At 39.9% G+C, this 21819-nt stretch overlaps 1 protein-coding gene across 1 annotated transcript in view; it reads left to right on the top strand.

Moving 5' to 3' along the window:
• The window catches only part of Usp24 (ubiquitin specific peptidase 24), a 132771-nt gene that overhangs the window by 5018 nt on the left and 105934 nt on the right, over positions 1–21819 (top strand). Inside the window, exon 2 of the mRNA XM_050136087.1 lies at positions 21289–21454. Within this exon, the coding sequence (XP_049992044.1) occupies positions 21289–21454 (166 nt within the window). The remainder of the gene's footprint in view (positions 1–21288; positions 21455–21819) is intronic.

The raw sequence follows: 21819 nt of genomic DNA, 5'->3' as shown, positions 1-21819 counted from the left end.
TACACTTTTTTGAAACAGTTGGTTCTGCTGTTGAAGAGATTTTCCTGTCTCTGCCATCCATGTTGCTGTAGGAATTCGGAGATCTATAGGTGGACTTTTTTATCCCATCCGCCAGTTCCCACATAATCACATAGAGGCTTATTACTTATTATAATATAATAGTCATAATACTATAACTAATCATATAGTAACCAATTATAGCTGCTCAACCAATAGCTTAGGCTTGTCTCTAGCCAGTTCTTACAACTTAAATTAGCACATTTCTGTTATCTGTGTGCTTCCCTGAGACACATTTACCTCATCTATGAACTTCCCATGTTTATTAATCTATGTACTCCCCCAAGGATCGTTTACCTCATCTGTGAACTTCCCATGTTGTTCTTCGTCTTGTTCGATACTCGTTGACTCCGCCCTTCTTCCCAGTGTCTCTCTGCCCCCCAAGTCCTGCCTAGATATTGGCCAGTCAGTTCTTTATTAACAGTGAGAGCAATACATATTTATAGTGTACGAAGATTGTTCTGCAGCATAGATTAGAAGTGTATACTACCATGTTCAGCTTTTTTTATTTACTTGTTTTTGTTTATGTGTATGAATGAATGTTTTGCTTGTATGTGTGTTTGAGCACTGCATGTATGCCTATTACCCACAGAGGCCAGGAAAAGGCACCAGATTCCTTAGAATTGGAGTTACAGGTGATGGTGAGCCACCATGTAGAAACCAAACCTGGGTCTCCTGCAAGAATAACGGAATGCTCCTAACTAAGCCATCTCTCCAGCTTTTTATGTCAGTTCTGGCAATTAAACCCTTGAGGCTTTTATCATTATGGCCTTTATCTGCTAAGCAATCTCCCTACCCCTCATTTGCTTTTAGAATATTTGTAATTGGTATGAAGAACTTCCTTCACTGTGTCTTGAGTGTATGTTTTAGTCTATCATAATAGACCAGGACATCATCATACAACTTAATAGCTTAGGATTTGAAATCAGTTTCAATATTAGAAAAATATCGCACTGCTTTGATAATTTAAAGAGATTGCAGAAGTTTGTTTTTGTTTTCATTTTTGTAAAGACAGGGTCTTTCAGTGTAGCCCAGGCTGGCCTAGAGCTCACTGTGTAGACCAGGCTGGCCTAAACTCCTGGAGATCCTCTTGCCTCTGCCTCCTAAGTGCTAGGGTTAAAGGCCTGTGCCACCAGGCCTGGCAAGATTTCAACTTTTAATAGGGAAATATATTAATGTACTCAAATTTTTAGATTTACTTCCCAACTATTATATAAGATTTAATTCTGAGGGTAAAAATTCTGATTTTTCAGAAAGATCTATTTTAGAGAGAGAGGGAGGGAAAGAGAGAGAGAGAGAGAGAGAGAGAGAGAGAGAGAGAGAGAGAAAGAGAGAGAATATACACATTATACACGTAAGTGCAGGAGCCTGTGAAGGCTGGAGGTGTTGGATCCTCTGAAGGTGGAGTGACAGGTAGTTGTAAGCTGCCCAGGGTGGATGCTGGAAACTGAATTCAATTTCTTTGTGAAAGCAGTACATGCTTTTAACATTCCTTTTTAGCCCTGAAAAATTTAATTTGTAATTAAAAAAGTATCAAAAAAGTTTAATAGGTGAATTCTTTAATCCCAGCACTCAGGACGCAGAGGCAGGCAGATCTCTGAGTTCAGGGCTAGTCTGATCTATAGAGCAAGTTCCAAGACAGCCAGGGCCACAAGAGAAACTCTGTCTCAAAATTTAAAAAGGGGGGAAAAATAAAGTTTTAATAGAATTTTTCAAAGTCAGAATTAGGTTTTCTAATTCTGAGTAAGAATGAACCATTTCAAAACATCCTCATAATTAATACACTGAAGCACCTAGATTTACTCATTTGTGTTTAAGCTTTGTTGTTTTAATTTTTGATTAGCATAAAGGAAATGGGTTTCTCCATGACATTTTCATAAGCCTGCATCATTATACGTTGTGCTTGTCAGTCCCCGCACCGTCTTTACCAGCCTGCCTCTTTCCTTCTTGCTGTACCTCACCCCCCCACTTCACATACAGATATTTCCCCTTTTTATTGGAGGAGTTTGTATGAATGGTTTTTGGTTTTGGTTTTGAGACAGGGTTTAATGTAACCCAGGCTGGCCTCCACCTCTGGAGCACTGCATATGCCCCATGCCCGGCTTATTTCCCCACCCTGCATTTGTGACATGTATGTTCCATTGCCTCCTCTTGTTCCCGTTCCCCTGTATTTAAACATACTTTTACATGAGGTGGTATGCTCTTAGGAGTAGGTACTTTTGACTGCATAATGTCGGTAGCAGCTTGGTGATGGGAGAGAGGAGCCTTGAGAGCCGGCTCGTTCAGGCTTTACAGGGTGATTGGTAACACCTTTGTGTGCACCGTAACCTAAGAGGATGTCTGCATTTGTAATGATGTCTCTGTGCTTTGTTTAAAAAGGGCCAGGAATGGGTAATATATTTGGTTTGTTTGCTTTTATTTAATATTATTATTTTCAAGACAGGTTTTCTCTGTAGCTTTGGAGCCTGTCCTGGAACTAGCTCTTGTAGACCAGGCTGGCCTTGAACTCACAGAGATCTGCACGCCTCTGCCTCGGAGTGCTGGGATTCAAGGCCTGCCACCACCACCCGGCAGTTTGTTTTTAAAGGGAAGTTGGGGCTGGAGAGAGATAACCCAGTGGTTTCTGAGCTCAACTCCCAGCACCCTCATGGTGACTCAAAAACAGCTGCCATTAACTACTTCCAGGAGATCTAACACCCTCTTCCTGTCTCTACAAGTGGTTTACACACATACATGCAGATAAACACACATATGCATAAAATAAAGTTAAATCTTAAAAAAAAATTAGAACATCCAACAGATAAATAAGCTTCCAGATACCTGGTGAAATCAGATAAGAGAGCTTAGGCTGGGTAAGGTAGATTGCAGGTATGTAACTTAGAAAATTATTCTTTATTTTCAGAACAAGAAGGTGTTTTCTGCCTTTTTGAGAGCATTCATTTTGTTTTAAAGCTTATTGTATTTCTCATTGTTTGCATAGGAATTTTTTTAAGATTTATTTATTTATTATGTATACAATATTCTCAGTATTCTGTCTGCATGTATGCCTGCAGGCCAGAAGAGGGCGCCAGATATCATTACAGATGGCTGTGAGCCACCATGTGGTTGCTGGGAATTGAACTCAGGACCTCTGGAAGAGCAGTCAGTGCTCTTAACCTCTGAGCCATCTCTCCAGCCCCTGCATAGGAATTTTTATTGTTGACTTTTTTTGCAGACTTTTTATTATGCTCACAGTGGTGGTGGGTGACATTATTTATAACATCTGTGGTGAGTTTTTAACATATGACCATTTTAGTTTTGTGTTTATGGTGTTTCCCAATAGTGAAAATCCTTGTCCCCACCATTGGTAGCTTACAATTTTCTCTCTGTCTTTGTGTGAGGGGGCTTGACTTGCTTTTAGAGATTACTTTAATCGAATTTATGGATTATAAAGCTATAGTCTTTGTTGTTTTTATTGTTCTGAAGAGCTAAACTCAAGTAAATCAAAATTTTAGTTAGGTAATCTTTTTAGAAATGAAAGTGTTTGTGGTTGTGGTGGCGCACGCCTTTAATCCCAGTACTCCAGAGACAGTGGCAGGCAGATCTCTGAGTTTGAGGCTAGCCTGGTCTATAGAGTGAGTTCTGGGAGAGCTAGAGCTACACAGAGAATTCCAGTTTTGAAAAACAAGGGGAAAAAAAAAAGGTAAAGAAAATGCTCTGGCCATGGTGTAAAGATTTGTGGACCGTTTTTCCAGGGCTAGTCTCAAACTTGACTGTTCTCTTACAGAGAAGCAGATCTTAATTGCTTTCCACTTCTAAGGTAAACTCAATTGTTCTGTTAACGTTTGCTGTCCCATAATATCGATCCATTTATTTGTGTTGTGAAATTCAGTTGGCATTATTTAACATGCTTTCACATGAGTTTATATCAGAAATACATTTTGAAACAACATGATGCTTATAGTCTTTATCAGTAGGTCTTTAAAGTGACTTCAGAAATTAAAGCAAGATTGGTCAGACATTTCATGGCAGAAACACACAGCTTCTGGGATGTGTGCTTTCAGATCCCAGCTTGCAGTGAGTTTGTGTTTTACACTGTATATTGTAAGTTTCAGCTGGAAATTAAATTGCACTTTAAAATTTATACTTGGAAATCAACAGCAAGGCACTTAGAAACTATTTAAAATATGTTTTGGTATCTCAAAAATAGAAATGTATTCCCTCCTCTGTCATTTATCTCAGTTATGATAGGAAACCCCCTCCCTTCTATTGAAGTCTTTTGTCAGAGCTGGAGTGATGGCTTACATCTGCCTAGTCTTGAGAACTAGAATTTGGATCCCAGCACCCATATTGCAAGGCCCACAAATACCTGTAAGAACCAAGACCCTCAAGATAAAAAACACTGATGACAACTTATGCTGGAGAGGATGTGGGACAAAGGGAACACTCCTGCATTTCTGGTGGGAGTATAAGCTGGTACGACCCCTTTGGATGTCAGTGTGGTGATTTCTCAGAAAATTAGGAAACAATCTTCCTCAAGACCCAGCAATACTGCTTTTGAGTATATATCCAAAGGATGCTCAATCGTGCCACAAGGACATGTGCTCAACTATGTTCATAGCAGCATTGTTAGTCATAGCCAGAACCTGGAAACAACCTAAATGCCCCTTGACCGAAGAATGGATAAGGAAAATGTGGTACATTTACTCAGTGGAGTACTACATAGCAGAAAAAAATGACATCTTGAAATTTGCAGGTAAATGGATGGAGCTAGAAAACATCATATTGAGTAAGGTAACCCAAACCCAGAAAGACAATTATCATATGTACTCACTCATAGGTGGTTTTTAAATATAAAGCAAAGAAAACCAGCCTAGAAATCAGAGAACCTAGACAACAGAGAACATACATGGATCTAATCTACATGGGAAGTAGAAAAAGACAAGATCTCCTGAGTAAATTGGGAGCATGGGGACCATGGGGAGAAGGTTGAAGGGGAGGGGAGAAGAAGGAAGGGGAGCAGAGAAAAAATGTAGAGTTCAATAAAAATCAATAAAAAAAGAAGGGAAATGCAATAAATGCTGAATCCTTTCAAACTTAACAACAACAATAAAAGGCCCTCTTCTGGCCCCAAAGGCCATGCGTGTGTATGTACGCATGCTTCTTTTCTGCCTCTGTTCTAGTTTCCATGCCTGGCTCTTCATGTTTCTCTGTATCTCTGTTTATGGCACTAGAGTGATCTTTCTAACGTGCAAGCAAGCTTTAATCATGGGATAACCTTGGTCATAAGTATCTATAATTCTTCATTTCCTCTGGGTAAAATCTAAATTCTTTTATTACAGGGTTTTTATATTTTACTTGATCTTATCTCTCACCTTCCTGTTCCCTTATAGGTTACTGCCATCTGCTTTCGCACTCCTTGTTTTTCGCTTACCTGGCTAGCACTGATCTATTCCTCAAGGTTAGCTAATGTACCATTTTTTATGAAGTACACAAATATCTATATTCTCCCACTGCATATTGTGCATCCATCAAGTAAAGCCCTGATGGTGATGATGAGATTTTAGTTTAAAGAGGTGTTTATATCTGTGTGTTGTGACTGTAGTGTTCCTGGCTTGTGTTGATTGATAGAGAAATTACTTAGTGGATGAATGGATGGCTAGAAGGAGACTTCGAAACTAAAGGGCAAGTGATACTTGAAGGAATGTGAAACCAGGGTTTTGGGGAGACTGTACGTTCCTATTCAGGGTTTGTGCTTGCTAGCTATGTTACTGGGCAAGTCAGTTTACGTTTCTGAGCCTCATTTCTCTCCAAAATGAGTACCTTAGTTAGAATGAGGAGCTGGCTCAGCCTGTAAAGTGTGTGCCATGTGTGGTGGTTTGAGTAAGAAATGTCCCTATAGGCTCAGGCATTTGAACACGTGGTCCCCAGTTGTGGTGCTGTTTGAGGCTGTTTAGAAGGTGCAGCTAGACAAAGTATGTTACTGGGGTATATACTTGGAGTATAAAAAGCTCTGAATATTTCTAATTTGTTCTCTCTGCTTTGTGCTTATGATTTAAAAAAAAATGTGAGCTTTAAGCCTCCTGCTGCAGCCCCCGTTCCCACTGCTTGCTGTTATGCCTCCCTGCCAGAACAGGCTCTTATCTCTCTGGGACTTTAGCCTGAATAAACTCTTCTGTAAGTAGTGTTTTTTCAAGAGTAACTAATGTACCAGGTAGTCATGAAGACCTGAGCTTGGATTCCTAGAACCCACATGCCTTAGTCAGGGTTACCGTTGCTGTGATGAAACACAGGGAACAAAAGCAACTTGGGGAGGGAAGGGTTTATTTCACTTACAGTTCATCATTAAAACAGTGAGGGCAGAAATTCAGACAGGGCAGGAACCAAGAGGCAGTAGCTGATGCAGAGGCCATGGAGGGGAGCTGCTTACTGCCTTGCTGCCCATGGCTTGTTCAGACTGCTTTCTTATAAAACTCAGGACAGTTTGCCCATCAGCCCAAGGATGGCACCACCTACAAAGGGCTGTGTCCTCCCACATCAGTTTCTGATTCAGAAAATGCCTGATAGCACGATCTTAAGGAGGTATCTTTTCAATTGAGGTTGTTCCCTCCTTTCAGACATGTCAGCTTGTTTCAAGTTGACATAAGATGAACCAGAGCATCAAATAAAGTCAATATGGCAAAGCAGAAACAGATCCCTGGAGCTCACTGGCCGGCTAGTGTAGCCGAATAGGTGAGCTCCAGGTTCAGGGAGAGACACTGTTTCATAAAGTATAGTGGAGGATGGAGAGTGACTTAAGACACCTGATGTCAACCCCTGGCCTATGCGCGCGCATGTGAGCACACACACACACACACACACACACATCTTGGACAGTGTATAGGTTTTTTTTCTTCTCACCACCTCCCTTGGAGAAAGGGCCTTGTGTACTTGGGCAGTCCTCAGACCTGCTATGTAACTCCTGATTTTCCTGATTTTTAACTCCCAAGTGCTGAGATTATATGTGTGTGCCACCATGCGTGGTTTTAATTTTTTTTAATTTATTGTAATTTGAGAAGTTAGAAACTGTAAAACCAATCATGTTTGCATACAGATATATACATACTACTTAAATTAAGCTAATACTAAAATATTTATAATGTTATTTTGGGATGATGAGGCTGGTATTTCTGAATTAAAGTTTTCTGTAACTTTTTCTTTTTTACTTTTTTTTTTTTTTTTTTTGCAGGACGGGGCGCAATCCAACTCCCAAATAAACATACAGAGATATATTTTACTTATGAATGCCCAGCCTTGGCTTGGGCTTATTTTTAGCCACCTTTTCTAACTTAAATTATCCTGTTTCTCTTTAACTACATTTTGTTTCTGGGTTTTTTTACCTTTCCTTATTCTATATCTTTATTTCCTTCTTACTCTGTCGCTGGCTGTGTGTCTGGGTGGTTGACCCCTGGAGTCCCTCTTCTTCTGTTCTCGCTCCCCTCTCTTTTTTCCCCCTAGATTTCTCCTTCTGTTTAGTTTCTCTGCCTGCCAGCCCTGCCTGTTTCTCTCTCCTGCCTAGCTATTGGGCGTTCAGCTCTTTATTAGACCAATCAGGTGTTTTAGACAGGCAAAGTAACACAGCTTTACAGAGTTAAACAAATGCAGCATAAAAGAATGCAACGCACCTGCATCATTAAACAAATATTCCACAGCATTAATGAGTAACACTTTTTTTGTTTTTGTTTTTTGAGACAGGGTTTCTCTGTAGCTTTGGAGCCTGTCCTGGCACTAGCTCTTGTAGACCAGGCTGGCCTCGGACTCACAGAGATCTGCCTGCCTCTGCCTCCCGAGTGCTGGGATTAAAGGCTTGTGCCACCACCGCCTGGCTTTGAGTAACACTTCTTAAACTGATGTTCCATACCAGTTTTCTTGAGTTTCTCATGGCCTGTAAGTTTTATTAAATGTAAAATAAACATTAAAATACAGACTACCAAATTCTGTTGTCTGCCCTTTAAATACAGGTAATTAAAAAGTCTAAAGCATTTAACAGTTCTCAAAAATAGATTCTAAAATTACTTGTTGAAATAGGAGCGGCAGGGCTGCGTCCCCGGCACCCGGCTGCCAGCATGGCTAGGTTATATCCGAAATAATTACACGGAAACTGTATTCTTTCAAACACTGCCTGGCCCGTTATCTGTAGCCTCTTATTGGCTAGCTCTTACATATTGTTCTAACCCATTTCTAATATTCTATGTAGCCCACGAGCTGGCTTACCAGGGAGGATCTTAACCTGCATCTGTCTGGAGTGGGAGAATCATGGCGACTCCCTACTAAGCTTCTTTCTCCCAGGATTCTCTTCTGTTTTCTCCGCCTACCTAAGGGTTGGCCTATCAAATGGGCCTAGGCAGTTTCTTTATTAATAAGAAATCACTCCCACATCAATTACTCGAAAAATGGTTTCTGAAGAAAATTAAGTATAAAAAGCTGAACTTTTTTTCCTAACTGAAGTATAAAATAGAAGAAAGCTTATTGCTTACCATCACATAATTGAGCTACTAGAGAATGAGGATTATATATTGAATTTATTAGACTGGCTTACACCGTATGGTCTGTGTAGACCCACAGTGGCTGTCACACACTAGAGAGCCTGAGAGGTTGTAACGCTAGAAGATGCAGTCTCAGTCTGGCGCTGCAGGCCGGGGAGTCCTGGAGGGCTCTTGGTCTTCAGTCTATATTGGAGCCCAGGGAGCTGGCTTTGATACCAGGGAGAAATGCGGTCACAGAGTAGGACAGGTCCTGAATTGTGAGTGTTTTGAGGACTAGGTTGGTTTTTGGTATTTCTCCTAAAGTCTAAGGTTGCATTTCATATTGGAGGTACAAAGCTAAATGGCAGAATCTGCTCTGGGAAATATTTATTGCCATCACCATTTTGAAATATTGGTTCCATTTATGTCTGCCACTTAACTCCCTAAAGTTATGTTGCTTAAAGCTTCATTTTTTAAAATTAATTTATTTATTTATTGAAGATTTCTTTCTCTTCCCCACCGCCGCCTCCCCTTTCCCTCCCCCTCCCCCAATCAAGTCCCCCTCCCTCGTCAGCCCAAAAAGCAATCAGGGTTCTCTGCCCTGTGGGAAGTCCAAGGACCACCCACCTCCATCCAGGTCTAGTAAGGTGAGCATCCACGAAACTGCCTAGGCTCCCACGAAACCAATAGGTCCAGTAGAATCAAAAACCCGTTGCCATTGTTCTTGAGGTCTCAGTAGTCCTCCTTGTCCACTATGTTCAGCAAGACCGGTTTTGACCCAGGCTTTTTCAGACCCAGGCCAGCTGGCCTTGGTGAGTTCCTGATAGAACATCCCCATTGTCTCAGTGTGTGGGTGCACCCCTCGCGGTCCTGAGTTCCTTGCTTGTGCTCTCTCTCCTTCTGCTCCTGATTTGGACCTTGAGATTTCAGTCCGGTTTAAAGCTTCATTTTTATTTTTGTTTTTTGAGACAGAATCTCAAGAATCTCACTAGGTAGCTCTAGCCATCTTGGTATTCTCCTTTTAATCCAGGCTAGTTGCCTAAGACTTTAAACAGTAGCTGAAGGCCATTTAAATTTTAGACTTTGATCAGATTCCTGTCAGGGTGTTTACTTTCTATTACAGTTTGTGGGAATGAATTTTTTGAACTCTTGCCATGTTTTTATGATGAACCAGTTTCGGACTTAACACATTAAATTTGATCTTGGGTATTCTGTATCACTTCCTTCTTTAGCTCATAGAATAGCATTGTACATGGGAAAGAACATAATAGATGCTTTAAAAACAATCTTCACTTTTAGAAGTACTTACCAGTCCGTTTCTCTATAGCTTTATTGCTTGGTTTAGTTGGGACTTCAGTATGGAGATTTTTTGTAGAAATTATCATTTCTAATATGGGGAAAGAGAAAACTTCTACTGCACAATTAAACTAGGAGGACTGAGGATGTAATTCACTTGGTAGAGAGCTTTCCTAGTATGAATTTGCTCTGGGTTTGTCCCCAGTACTACATAAACTTGGCATAGTGGTGCATATCAGTAGACATTGTTTTCGGCAATGTATAGAACTCAAAATTTGAATTCTTGGTACCACAGTGTTAATCATCCTTCAGTGTACAGGACAGTTTTACCAACAAATAAATATCCAGCCTAAAATATTATTTGAGCCAGGGTTAAAAAATCTCTTGTCTAAAAATCATACAACTAATGGTGAGACTTCACCCCATATTTGTTTGCTTTTTTGATGTTTTAAATAATTTCATACATGTATATATTTGGATTTTTTTACACAAATGCACAAATCCATCACTCTTTCTTTTTTTTAAAATTTATTATTATAAAATGTTCTGTCTGTGTGTATGCCTGCAGGCCAGAAGAGGGCACCAGACCTCTTTACAGATGGTTGTGAGCCACCATGTGATTGTTGGGAATTGAACTCAGGACCTTTGGAAGAGCAGGCAATGCTCTTAACCACTGAGCCATCACTCTAGCTGGGAATTGAACTCAGGACCTTTGGAAGAGCAGGCAATGCTCTTAACCACTGAGCCATCACTCTAGCCCCCTCCATCACTCTTTCTTAACTTTGTCTTATTCCTGAATCCCTCCTTCCTGACGAGTCCCCTTCTTATTTTAGTGTCTTTGTTTGGTTTTTGTTGTTGTTTGTTTTTGGTGAGCCATTGTTAAAATAGGGTTGCACACAGCATAGGTGCACATTAATTGGAGCAAGGTCATGTTAACAGTGGCTATTTCTCTGATTAAAAGAGTTACTCCTCTCCCTAGCAACCACCAACTGTCAGCAGGTCCTCAGGGAGAAGCAGTCATCATGAGCCCCTTTCCTCCTCCTGTGCAGGAATGTTGAGGGACCCCATCTTTTGTGGATTGTGAATGGTAACACAGCAGCCATGCTGCGCCAGAAGACAGCATTTTACAGTAGTCTTCCCCATCCTTGGGGTATGTAGTCTTTCCACCCGCTCTTGTGCAGTGTTTCTTGAGCCTTGTAACGGTTGGAGTAGATGCCCTGTTTATGACTGAGCATCCTCCCCAGTCACTTTTTCTCAGCACCTTGAGCAGTTGTGAGTCTCTGCAATTACCACCACCTCCTCTAAACAAAAGCCACTCTGACAGGGCAGCACTGACTTGTGTTGCCACACCAAAAATGATAGCGCCTTGTTTTCTTCTTTTTGTGTTTTACTCACCTTTGTTCTCAGGTTTCACTTTTTCTTAAGGATCTTCAGGATTTTTTTCTTAAGTCTAATGAATTATTTAGCAGCTGTGAACATTAAGGCAAATTAGAATGCACTGCTTAAGTGAACATTAAATCTCTATCTAAAAGGAGTAATATAAAGGGAGCTTTAGTAAAGTTGTATTCCTATAAATGAAATACTTGTATAGCTAACTCTCTGCCCGCCCCCAGGGTTTCTCTGTGTAACAGCCCTAGATGTCCTGGAGCTAGCTCTTGTAGATGAGGCTGGACCACCCCCATTAGGCCACACCCCCAATCCTTCCTAAACAATCTCCTAACTGGGAATCAAACATTCAAATATGAGCCTGTGGAGACTGTTCTCATTCAAACCACCATAGAGGGAAAGAGTGTAGTGATGAGGTGAGCAGGCCTGCTTTTTGTCCTGCCCAGCTCCCGCATGGTTAGCTTTACACCCAAAATAACAACACACAAATTGTATTCATTTAAACCTGGCCCATTAGCTCTAGCCTCTTACTGGCTTACTCTCACATCTTGATTAACCCATTTTTATTAATGTGTGTAGCACCACAAAGTGGTGGCTTACCAGGAATATTCTAACCTACGTCCATCTTGGGCCGGAGCTTCATGGCATCTGCCTGACTCTGCTTTCTTTCTCCCAGAATTCTGTTCTGTCTTCCCCACCTACCTATGTTCTGACCTATCAAGCCAAGCAGTTTTCTTTATTAATTAACCAATGAAAACAGATAGATAGAAGACACTCCTACATCAAGGGAGGAATGAAGCAGATTCCAGGCAGCACTATTAGTGCCTGTAGAATAGGGAACATTTGAAGTGACTTTAGGACACCAGGACTAGGAGTCCAGCTGAGAGAGGCACTTAGCAGCAGCCTGCAGAAAGGCTGGGCTGCTGTACGAAGTGCTCCTGTAGGCTCCTCAGCTTGCTGCCTGGAGTCTCTTCTGCATGTTTATCCTACTCCTCGTTTCTCAGTGAGGAAAACTAAGGCACACAGGAGAGGTTCAGGGCCTTAGAGTCACAAAGTTAGCAAGTGGTGGGGACAGAATCCACATTTTAGGAATACCTAGAAAGTGAAGTTACACCAAAATTAAGAACAAGTGCCAGCTGCCGATGCTAGATAACCTCTTACCCAGAATATTATATTAGCCAGGCAGTGGTGGCGCATGCCAGGAGGCAGATGCCGGTGGATCTATGTGAGTTCAAGACTAGCCTCATCTACAAGAGCGAGTTCTGGAACAGGCCCTAACGCTACAGAGAAACCCTGTCTCAAAAAAAAAAAAAAAAAAAAAAATTAAGTTTTAGGTTTTGTGGGGATTTTTTTTTTAACTGGTGCTTTGGAAGAAATGAGATTGTAATTGGTAATTTTCTCATGCCCAGATCTTGGTTGTAGCATCATTTTATAAATTCCAGTTTATTGTTTGTGGGATTTTTTTTGGTTTGGTTTGGTTTTGACACAAGGTCTCACTCTACACCAGGCTGACCTGAAACTCACTGTATGTATGAGCCACCATGTCCATCTTGTTTGCACTTTAAACTGTTTTTTTTTTTAAGTATTTTATTTCGCATGTATGAGTGTTTTCCTGCATTTATGTCTGTGTTCTACCTGCTTGTTTGGTGCCTGTGGAGGCCAGGAGAAGGCATCATATCCCTGGAGCGGGAGTTGTAGAAGGTTGTGGGCTGCTACTATGTAAATGCTCGGAATCAAATCCAGGTACTCAGCAGTGTTGTTAACCACTGAGCCATCTCTTGAGCACTTTGTTTGCTCCTTGTAAAGAGTGGTACTTTGGAAACTTCACCTTCCCATCTGTCCAGGGAGGAACTTGTTATGTATGCCTTAGGTCTGAGGGGATTGGACTTAAGCTTTTTGTTTTTAATTAAAGTTTTCTTTATTACATCTATTTCTCTCTCTCTCTCTCTCTCTCTCTCTCTCTCTCTCTCTCTCTCTCTCTTTTTCTCTCTCTCCACATGCTCTCACATGCTACAACATGTGTGGAGGACAGAAGACAGCTTGGAAGAGTGAATTCTCTCCTTCCACTTTGTGGGACCTGGGAATCAAGCTCAGATTGTCAAGCTTGGCAGCGTCTTCACCCGCTGAGCCATTTCGCTGGCCATAACTTTTTTTTGGGGGGGGGGTCAATTTTTCAAGATTTTATTTTATTTTTTTTGTAGCCCTGGCTGTGCTGGAACTTGCTCTGTAGATCATGCTGGCATCGAACTTAGAGATCCACCTGCCTCTGTCTCCTGTGCTGGGATTAAAGACATGGACCACCACTCCTAGCCATAACAATATTTTGTGTACTCTAAACACATGAATGACTTATTAGGCAAATAACTGTAAGAAGTGAGATTCTGGGTGAGTAGCTTGTCTGATTTGATCCCTGTTTGTTTGCTCAAAATTAGGGTGTGTTTGTAGCTCCCTGGCTATGCTACTTTTACTTGCTGCTTGCTCATTTTGCTTCATCTCAGTTGGTCTCAGTCTCTTTTGACATATTGTTCCTCTTCCTGCCAACTTCAAACTGAAGGCCCATCAATCCCAGGCACTAACACAACTATTGTGAGCTGCTTTATTCCTGAGCTTGTTTTTTTTTTTTAAATTATTTTCCTTTTTTAAAAAATATTTATTTATTTATTATGTACACAATATTCTGGTGCCAGAAGAGAGCACCAGACCTCATTACAGATGGTTGTGAGCCACCATGTGGTTGCTGGGAATTGAACTCAGGACCTTTGGAAGAGCAGCCAATGCTCTTAACCGCTGAGCCATCTCTCCAACCCCTATTCCCGAGCTTTTAAAGGTTAAATTACATATGTGCCTTTGGCCGGGTAGTGGTGGCACACACCTTTAATTCCAGCACTCAGGAGTCAGAGGCAGGTGGATCTCTGTGAGTTTGAGGCCAGCCTGGTCTACAAGAGCTAGTTCCCCGGACAGCTAGGACTGTTTGTTACACAGAGAAACATTGTCTCAAAAAAAGAAAGAAAGAAAGAAAGAAGAAAGAAAGAAAGAAAGAAAGAAAGAAAGAAAGAAAGAAAGAAGAAAAAAAAAGAAAAGAAAAGAAAGAAAGAAAAATTATATGTATGTACCTTTGAATTAGATAACTTCTGAGTACATGGATAACCATCAGGGGTTAATGCAGGGACCAGAAAAAATGTCAGTGTTTAGGAAACTTACTGAATAGAACACTGAGTGAAAAGGCATTCTGGGAAAACAGTTTTAAACCAACTTGAGACAGTGTGCTGGCTTGGGGGCTGCCTATCCTGATTTGTCCATCCACTTCATTTTTCCCTGAAGTGGTATTTCAGGAATTATTTCTGTAGCCGGAAATAGCAGATATTAGATCTGTAAGGAAAATATTTTATAAGTAAAGTGGGCAACCTCAAGATTTTATGAAAGTTTTTGTAAATCAGTGACTTGAAATCAAAGATTAATGGTTTTCATATTTTAAGCCATTGACATGTAGTAGTATTTGAGTTATACATAAATTATTTCAAGTCATAGAAAAATTTTGCCTCTTTTCTATGTGTGGTTAGAAATTTGGAAGTTTTTTTTTCTACGTTGCTTGTTAATAGGATAGCTTGATAAGTAAATTTAAGGGGCTGAAGAGATGGCTCAGAGGTTAAAAGCTCTGACTGCTCTTCTAGAGGTCCTGAGTTCAATTCTCATAAGCCACATGGTGACTCACAACCATCTGTAATGAGACCTGGCGTGTCCCTCTTCTGCATGTTCATGCCAGCATTGAATGCATAATAAATAAATCTTTAAAAATGAATAAACTTAATATTAAAATAAACTTTGAGCAACATTTTCAGTCTTCTCTCCATTAATATAAGTAATCTTTATATGTGTTTCAGTGACTGGTCAGATGGAAGCTTATCTCTTTACTAACAGGCGTCAGGGGTGGAAGAGTCAAAGAAAGAAAATAGTGTATTTTGGTCTGGACAGTTTATAAACAGATGAAATTGTAATCACAACTTTTTTTCATTGCCTTAGTGTTCGATTCTAACATATGGGGATGAGACCTTGTTTATATTTTCGTATCTATAGTAATGAGCTAGTTGCAAGTTCAGGAAACAGTTTAAGATGTATGTGTATGCAGCAGTGTTAATCGCTTTGGTTTTAATTCCAAACTGGCCAGTTTAGAAGCACATTTATAATGTATACATGAGCTCATCTGCACTTCGTTCTACTAGACAACTATAATATCATTAATGCTTTTTGTCAGTTAAAGGGGTCATTCAGTTGTTGGAATGCTATTCCCCTCTGCCTTAGTATTAGAACTGTGCATCTCTACCAAATGCTGGGCTTATTAAACATTGGAAAATATTTTTTTAAATAAATGATTTTCAGTTTTAATGGAATTAAGGAAATGTGTTTAAAAATGAGGTATCCCTTCATGTCATATAAAAACTAAAAAGCTAAAAACACTGAGGTGTTGCTGCTTCTGAAAATAAAGTACTCCTGGTTTGAAATGTGCTCTGTGTTTTCTGCCCAGCAGTCCCCGGGTTCTTAGGCTTGCTTACCCCACCTTTAGTGCATTTCCTCAACTTGTATGTTTCCTGCTCTGTAAAGAAGGAATTGCTTTTGTGTCTGCTCCCTCCTATTAAGCACCTTAATATAACAGGCTTTCAGTAAAGTATTTCTAATTAACTTAGAATGAGTGGTAACTAATTGTTACTTTTATCATTTAGATTTGCTGTCTAATAAGAAAATAATATATTACATTCCTGAGTTTTTCTTAAATGCCTCTCATATTTTTGTCTTTTAGTAACTGTTAGGTAGGACAATTCTAAGCTCCTTTGTGTGTTTTCTTTTGCTCAATATCTCATTTTTGCCAAAACAGGCCCAATGATGACTCAGAATGTTAAACCAACCTAGATGCGGGTCCCTGCCATGGTTTCCTCCCCCAGAACCTCCTGTCTCCCTGTTGGTGGCAGCCACCTCAGAGCACGGAGCTGCACTCATGCATTTCATAACTTTTCTCTCCCTTTTAAGAGTGTCTTTTATTCTTTGACAATTTTATACACATATATCATATATCTTGATCATATGCATACATCTTAACTCTCCTTAGTCCCTTCTTTTTTATAACCAAAAATGTTAACTGCTTAGAAGACTGTATGCTATTTTCACTAGTCAGACCCTAATCACTGTTTTTAAAATACTGTTTTAAAACTGTCTTTATGGCCATAGGCATTATAGTTTATTACAGGTCATAAAGTTCAACTCTGTTTTGAAATTCTTCTTTGAGCGACTATAATCACTACTCTTAATTTATTAGTTCTGCTAATGATTTTATTGAGATATAATTCACATGCCATAAATTTTGCCCTCTAAAGTATCTGTGCACACAGCTGTGTATACCATCACAGCCACTTCAGAATATTTTCATCACCCAAAAGAGAAACATCAATAATACCCATTATCAGTTACCACCCTCCTTCCTCTTCATCTGCTACCAGCCACGAACTTGTCCTGTATGGCAGTGGATTTGCCTCTTGTGGACATTTCATAGAAGCATTGTGGTCCAGGATGTGTACTTACATGTCAGACTTCTCTGACTTAGCATATGTTTTTTTTAAAGATTTCTTTATTAATTATGTATACAGTATTCTCAGTATTCTGAATGCATGTATTCCTGTAAACCAGAAGAGGGCACCAGATCTTATTACAGATGGTTGTGAGCCACCATGTGGTTGCTGGGAATTGAACTCAGGACCTTTGGAAGAGCAAGCAGTGCTCTTAACCACTGAGCCATCTCTCCAGCCCTAGCATAATGTTTTGAAATTCATTCCTATTGTAACAATATCTATGTCTTTATTTCTAGGGGGAATACTCCTCTGGTGGATATAACTTTGTAATATAATATTAAATTATGAGTTTTGATGCACATTTAGAAAATTCCCACTTTTTATAATCCTCCTGTGAACATTTGTGTTGTTTTTGTATGAATGTTTCCATTTCTCTTAGGTAGATAACAAGGGGAGGAATTATTGGGTCTTTTGGTAATAACAGTTGATCTTTGAGAAAATTCCAGATTATCTTGCAAAAGTGATGATTTTATAATATTTCCAGCAATATATGATGGTTCCAGTTTTCTACATCCTCACCAATACTGACTTTTACCTATTTTTTGGCTACCCTAAGGCTTGTGGAACAATAATATCTTTTAATTTTTATTTGCATTTTTCTAATGACTAATGATGGTGAATATATTTTTATGTACATTCATCAATATTCTTTGGAGAAATGTTCACTTGAATCCTTTGCCTTTTTAAAAATTGCATAATGAGTTGTAAGTTCTTTTGTATTCTAGAATTAAGTACCTTTTCATATTTTCAAATACTTCTCCCATTCTGTAGATTTCTTTTTTTATTACGCCTGCCAAAACAGGGTATTTCTATGTAGTCTGGGCAGTCCTGGAACTCCCTTCTGTAGACCAAGTTGGCCCTGAGCTCAGAAATCTGCCTGTCTCTGCTTCCCAAATGCTGGGACTAAAGCGCCACCACGCAGAGCTCTTTTCACTTTGATAACAGTGACCTTATCCATGGAGTCAACCATGCACAGACCAAAAGTATTTAAAATGAATTGTGTCTGTACTGAACATGTACAGGCTTATTTTCTTGTCATTAGTCTCTAAACAATGCGAAATAACAAATGTTCGTGTAGTATGAGCATTGTATCAGGTATTGTAAATAACCTAGAGATGATTTCAGGTTTATGGGAAGGTATGTGTGGATTATATGCAAGTAGAACACTATTTTCTATAAAAGTCTTGAGCGCTCCATGGTGATGGGTTTTTTTGGTGTTAATTCCTGGTGATACTGAGGCCCAGCTGTATTAGAGTGAGGACTTGACTGTGCACTTGAGGAGAATACCACTTATCCTACAATGCTGAAGACATTGGAGAGGTTCTTTTTAAGTTTTCCCCAATGCAGCTCAGGTACATTATGTGATTTCATCTATGATTTCATATAGTTAGGTTCCTTTAAGAAAAAAATATTTCTTTACAATACTTATAGATTGTGTATTATACAACATAAATAGTATTCCCCCTCGTCTCTCTCTCTGTCTCTTTCTCTGTCTCTCTCTCTCTGTCTCTCTGTCTCTGTCTCTCTCTCTCTCCTTGCTCTGGCTCTGGCTCTCTCTCTCTAAGACAAAGTCTCTATCTCTCCCTGGCCATCCTGGAGCTCACTATGTAGACCAGGATGACTGTGAACTCACAGAGATCCACCACCTTCTCTCCAGAGTGCTGCTGGGATAATAACTGTGCACCATTATGCCTAGCTTTTTTTTAATTATGATTCTCATCTGTTTAACTCAACGCCCTCATTTTTCACTGCCCAATTTACATTTTTTCTATACTTAATTGCCTTTCTGCTTACTGCCATACTAGTTCAGCTCTAAACCTGGAAAACACTATTAGATTCCTTTAGATATTATTGATATGGAATTGAAAATAATTTTCTTGTGCTTTATCATTTTTGTCTTATAATTGTGGGATTTTTTTCCTTTATTGAGGTTATAGTGTTTTTAATGGAATGGTTTTATTATTTGTAATTAGTCAATTATGGAGTGATTGAAACTAGGTTTTAAAAAAACCTAGTAGGTTTTAGACAGTTGGGGTTCTGATTGCTTAGAGGTTAGCCTGGTGAAAATTAAAGGCATGTTAAGGGTTCTGTCTTTGTTTGCATGGGCTAATTCCCATTTAACAGTATTTATTGTGGCCGGCTTTGACTTAGGCGCTAGTCTCTGGAGATGAAACATGATCAAAAGTAAGTAATAAGTAAGGTCTGTGCCGTCATGGAGCTTGGTCTTGGTGGGAGCAAACAATTCATAAATCAGCCTGGCATGTGGTGATACCTTCAATCCCAGCACTTGGGAGGCAGAGACAAGTGAATGGATGTCTGTAAGTTCAAGGACAGCCAGAACTGCCTAGTGAGACTCTGTCTTAAAACAAATCAAACAAACAAAAGACCATAAATAAATGTCAGATTACACTTGTGAGTAGTGCTCCAAGGAAAGGCTTCAGAATGGCAAGAGGAAATTTTTGGGTGAATTTTAGCCTCATTTAGAACTTTCAGAGAGTCTTCTGTAAAATAATTAAGTAGTATGGGAGTCAAGTAGGCTTTAGAGGACAAAGATGAATGAGGAGATAGTAGCATAAAACAGCATTGTGCACATTGGTTCTGCAGAAAATAGCCTTAGACTTCTCCCCATGGAACAGTTTATCTCTGTCCTGTGACGTCTGGGACTTCAGCTGAAAGACTTAAGACTGATGGTGACCAGAAATTGGAATCTGGAAGCTCCTTCCCTGGCTTTCGAGGCCTGGCTCTCTGGTGGGCCCACGTGAAGCTACAGGACAGGGCACATGTAGGTTACCTCTTCCTTTCCTGGAATTTATCAGTACATAGTATCTTGGGAACAAAAGAGTCCAGAGGATTATTCCCTTTTCCTGACTTAGGCTTGAACATGAAGCCAGAAATACAAAGCCTCACTCAACTTCAAGGCCAAGGGAAATAACTGTCAACTTTTGATCAAGAGAATAGCACATTGGTGAGGCCAGAAGTGTTACTGTATTCTGCCTCTCAAGAAGCTGGTAGGTCCTAGAGAAACTAGAGTACAGAAAGCTGGAGAGGGAGAGAGGAGATTGGTCATTCACAAGGCCTTGTAGAACATTTCAGAACTGATTTTAAGGATGTTAAATATTTTGGGGTTAACATTAGATTTTTGCTTTTTTAAGATCAGTGTGGCGAGCTATATGGGGGTCTTCTCTTTCTCACCCCTCCCCACACCATTTAGGAAGCATGTTAAATTCAGGAGTAAAGTGGGCTAGGAGGTGGCTATGGAAACAGAGGTGCTGGATCTGAGAGGAATGAAGGAATTTAGGCATAATTATTAGCTCTCGAGGATGAAGATTAGAAAACAAAGTGTTAAGTATGGTTTCCTGGATTCTGATTTGCTGCCAGACAGATGTGCCATTTACCAGGATGGAAAACCAGAGAAGTGGACTGGAATTAAGGAGAAACACATGAATTTGGTTTAGGACACATATTGGATTGTGATAGATACCTGCAGATCAGAAGAGTGATTGATCTGTGCTGGGGATGGTGAGAAATCGCAGCTGTTAGAGAGTATTTGCTGCGCTTGCCAAAGACCAGGCTTCAGTTTCTGCCACCCACAGAGTTACAACTTGTAACTTCAGTGGAATCCAGTGTCCTCTTCTGTCTTCCTTGGGCACGCACAAGGACATGCATATAATCAACACATACACACATGTTTAAAACTGTATAAACCAAAAGAAGTTTATGAGTTAGTTATCTGTGGGTCGTAATTGAGATGTGGATAGCAGATAAATCACCCAGATTGGCATAAAAGAGGGCCCAACACTGAGACTTGAGGGACTCACATAGTTGGTGGCTAAGAAGGGGAGGATGTACAGAAGGAGGGGCCCAATAGGAGGAACCAGACCTACAGATGGGCATGGGTAAGGAAAGAAAATCTATTTTTTTTTAAAAAAAAAGAGGAGGATTAGGCAGAAGATCTACTATTCCTAAGAAGTATTGGGTAAAGATTGAAACATGGTCATTGGTTTAAAGGTGTGTAAATGTAGAGTTCAGTCATGACCATAAGATCAGTCATTTTGGGGAGTAAGGACTCTGAGATTCCAATTGTGGCATTAGTAGTAATTTTTGTCAGGCAGGGAGATGAAAATAGATTAGATGCCTCCCTCCAGCTTATCCTCGACATTAGAAAAGTTAAGCAGCGTGGCTGACGATGATAGTTTTAATATTTTATAATGAGAAAATGGGAATTTATTTTTGAAGAGAATGATAACCTTTGAGAGGGAGAGGCGATATCAGAATGATAAGTTGAGAATTTCTGCTGCTTGGTGAAGTTGTCATTTTGAGAAAGATGAGTCCACACTATTGGTATGCATAATTACCATGGACCAAGTGTCTGTTCCATGTTAAATTCTGAGTATTTGGAGAGGTCACTAACTGGAGTATTTGTTTTTATACTCATCCCCTTTTTTCAGAAGAATGATGAAAATGGAAATTGCTCAGGGGAAGGAATTGAATTCCCTACAACAAATTTGTATGAACTGGAAAGCCGTGTTTTGACTGATCATTGGTCTATCCCATACAAGCGAGAAGAATCACTAGGCAAATGTCTGTTGGCATCTACGTACTTAGCAAGACTTGGTAAGATTTCACTTTCGTACCTCAGATGTTGTTATGGGACAAATTTCATCTTTGTGTTTGCCGTTGTCTATGTGATTTTGGTCAGACCATTTATTTTCTCAGTCTCTGTCATTCCCTGTGGGGTAAGAGCTTTAACTAAGTCAGCTGTTTGTTTTCAATTCTAGTAGAGTATAAGATTATATGTAATACAATTGAAGAGCTTTGTGGAGGCTAAAATTAACTTCTCCCTAGAAGCTTGGAGCACTTTCAATTTGGGCTTAATCAGGGCTTTCTTTCTTTCTTTTTTTTTTTTTAATAGGAAGAATTCTGATAGTGTACTTCATTAGCATATGTGAAGCCAGGTCCCTGAAAAAGGGAAGGAAGGG

The sequence above is a fragment of the Alexandromys fortis genome, unplaced genomic scaffold, assembly GCF_014885135.2.
Source record: "Alexandromys fortis isolate MF-2015 unplaced genomic scaffold, M_Fortis_MF-2015_v1.1 scaffold_13, whole genome shotgun sequence".
Taxonomy (NCBI): domain Eukaryota; kingdom Metazoa; phylum Chordata; class Mammalia; order Rodentia; family Cricetidae; genus Alexandromys; species Alexandromys fortis.
Note: the sequence above shows the minus strand (reverse complement) of the source record. Positions and strands in the feature narration are given on the sequence as shown.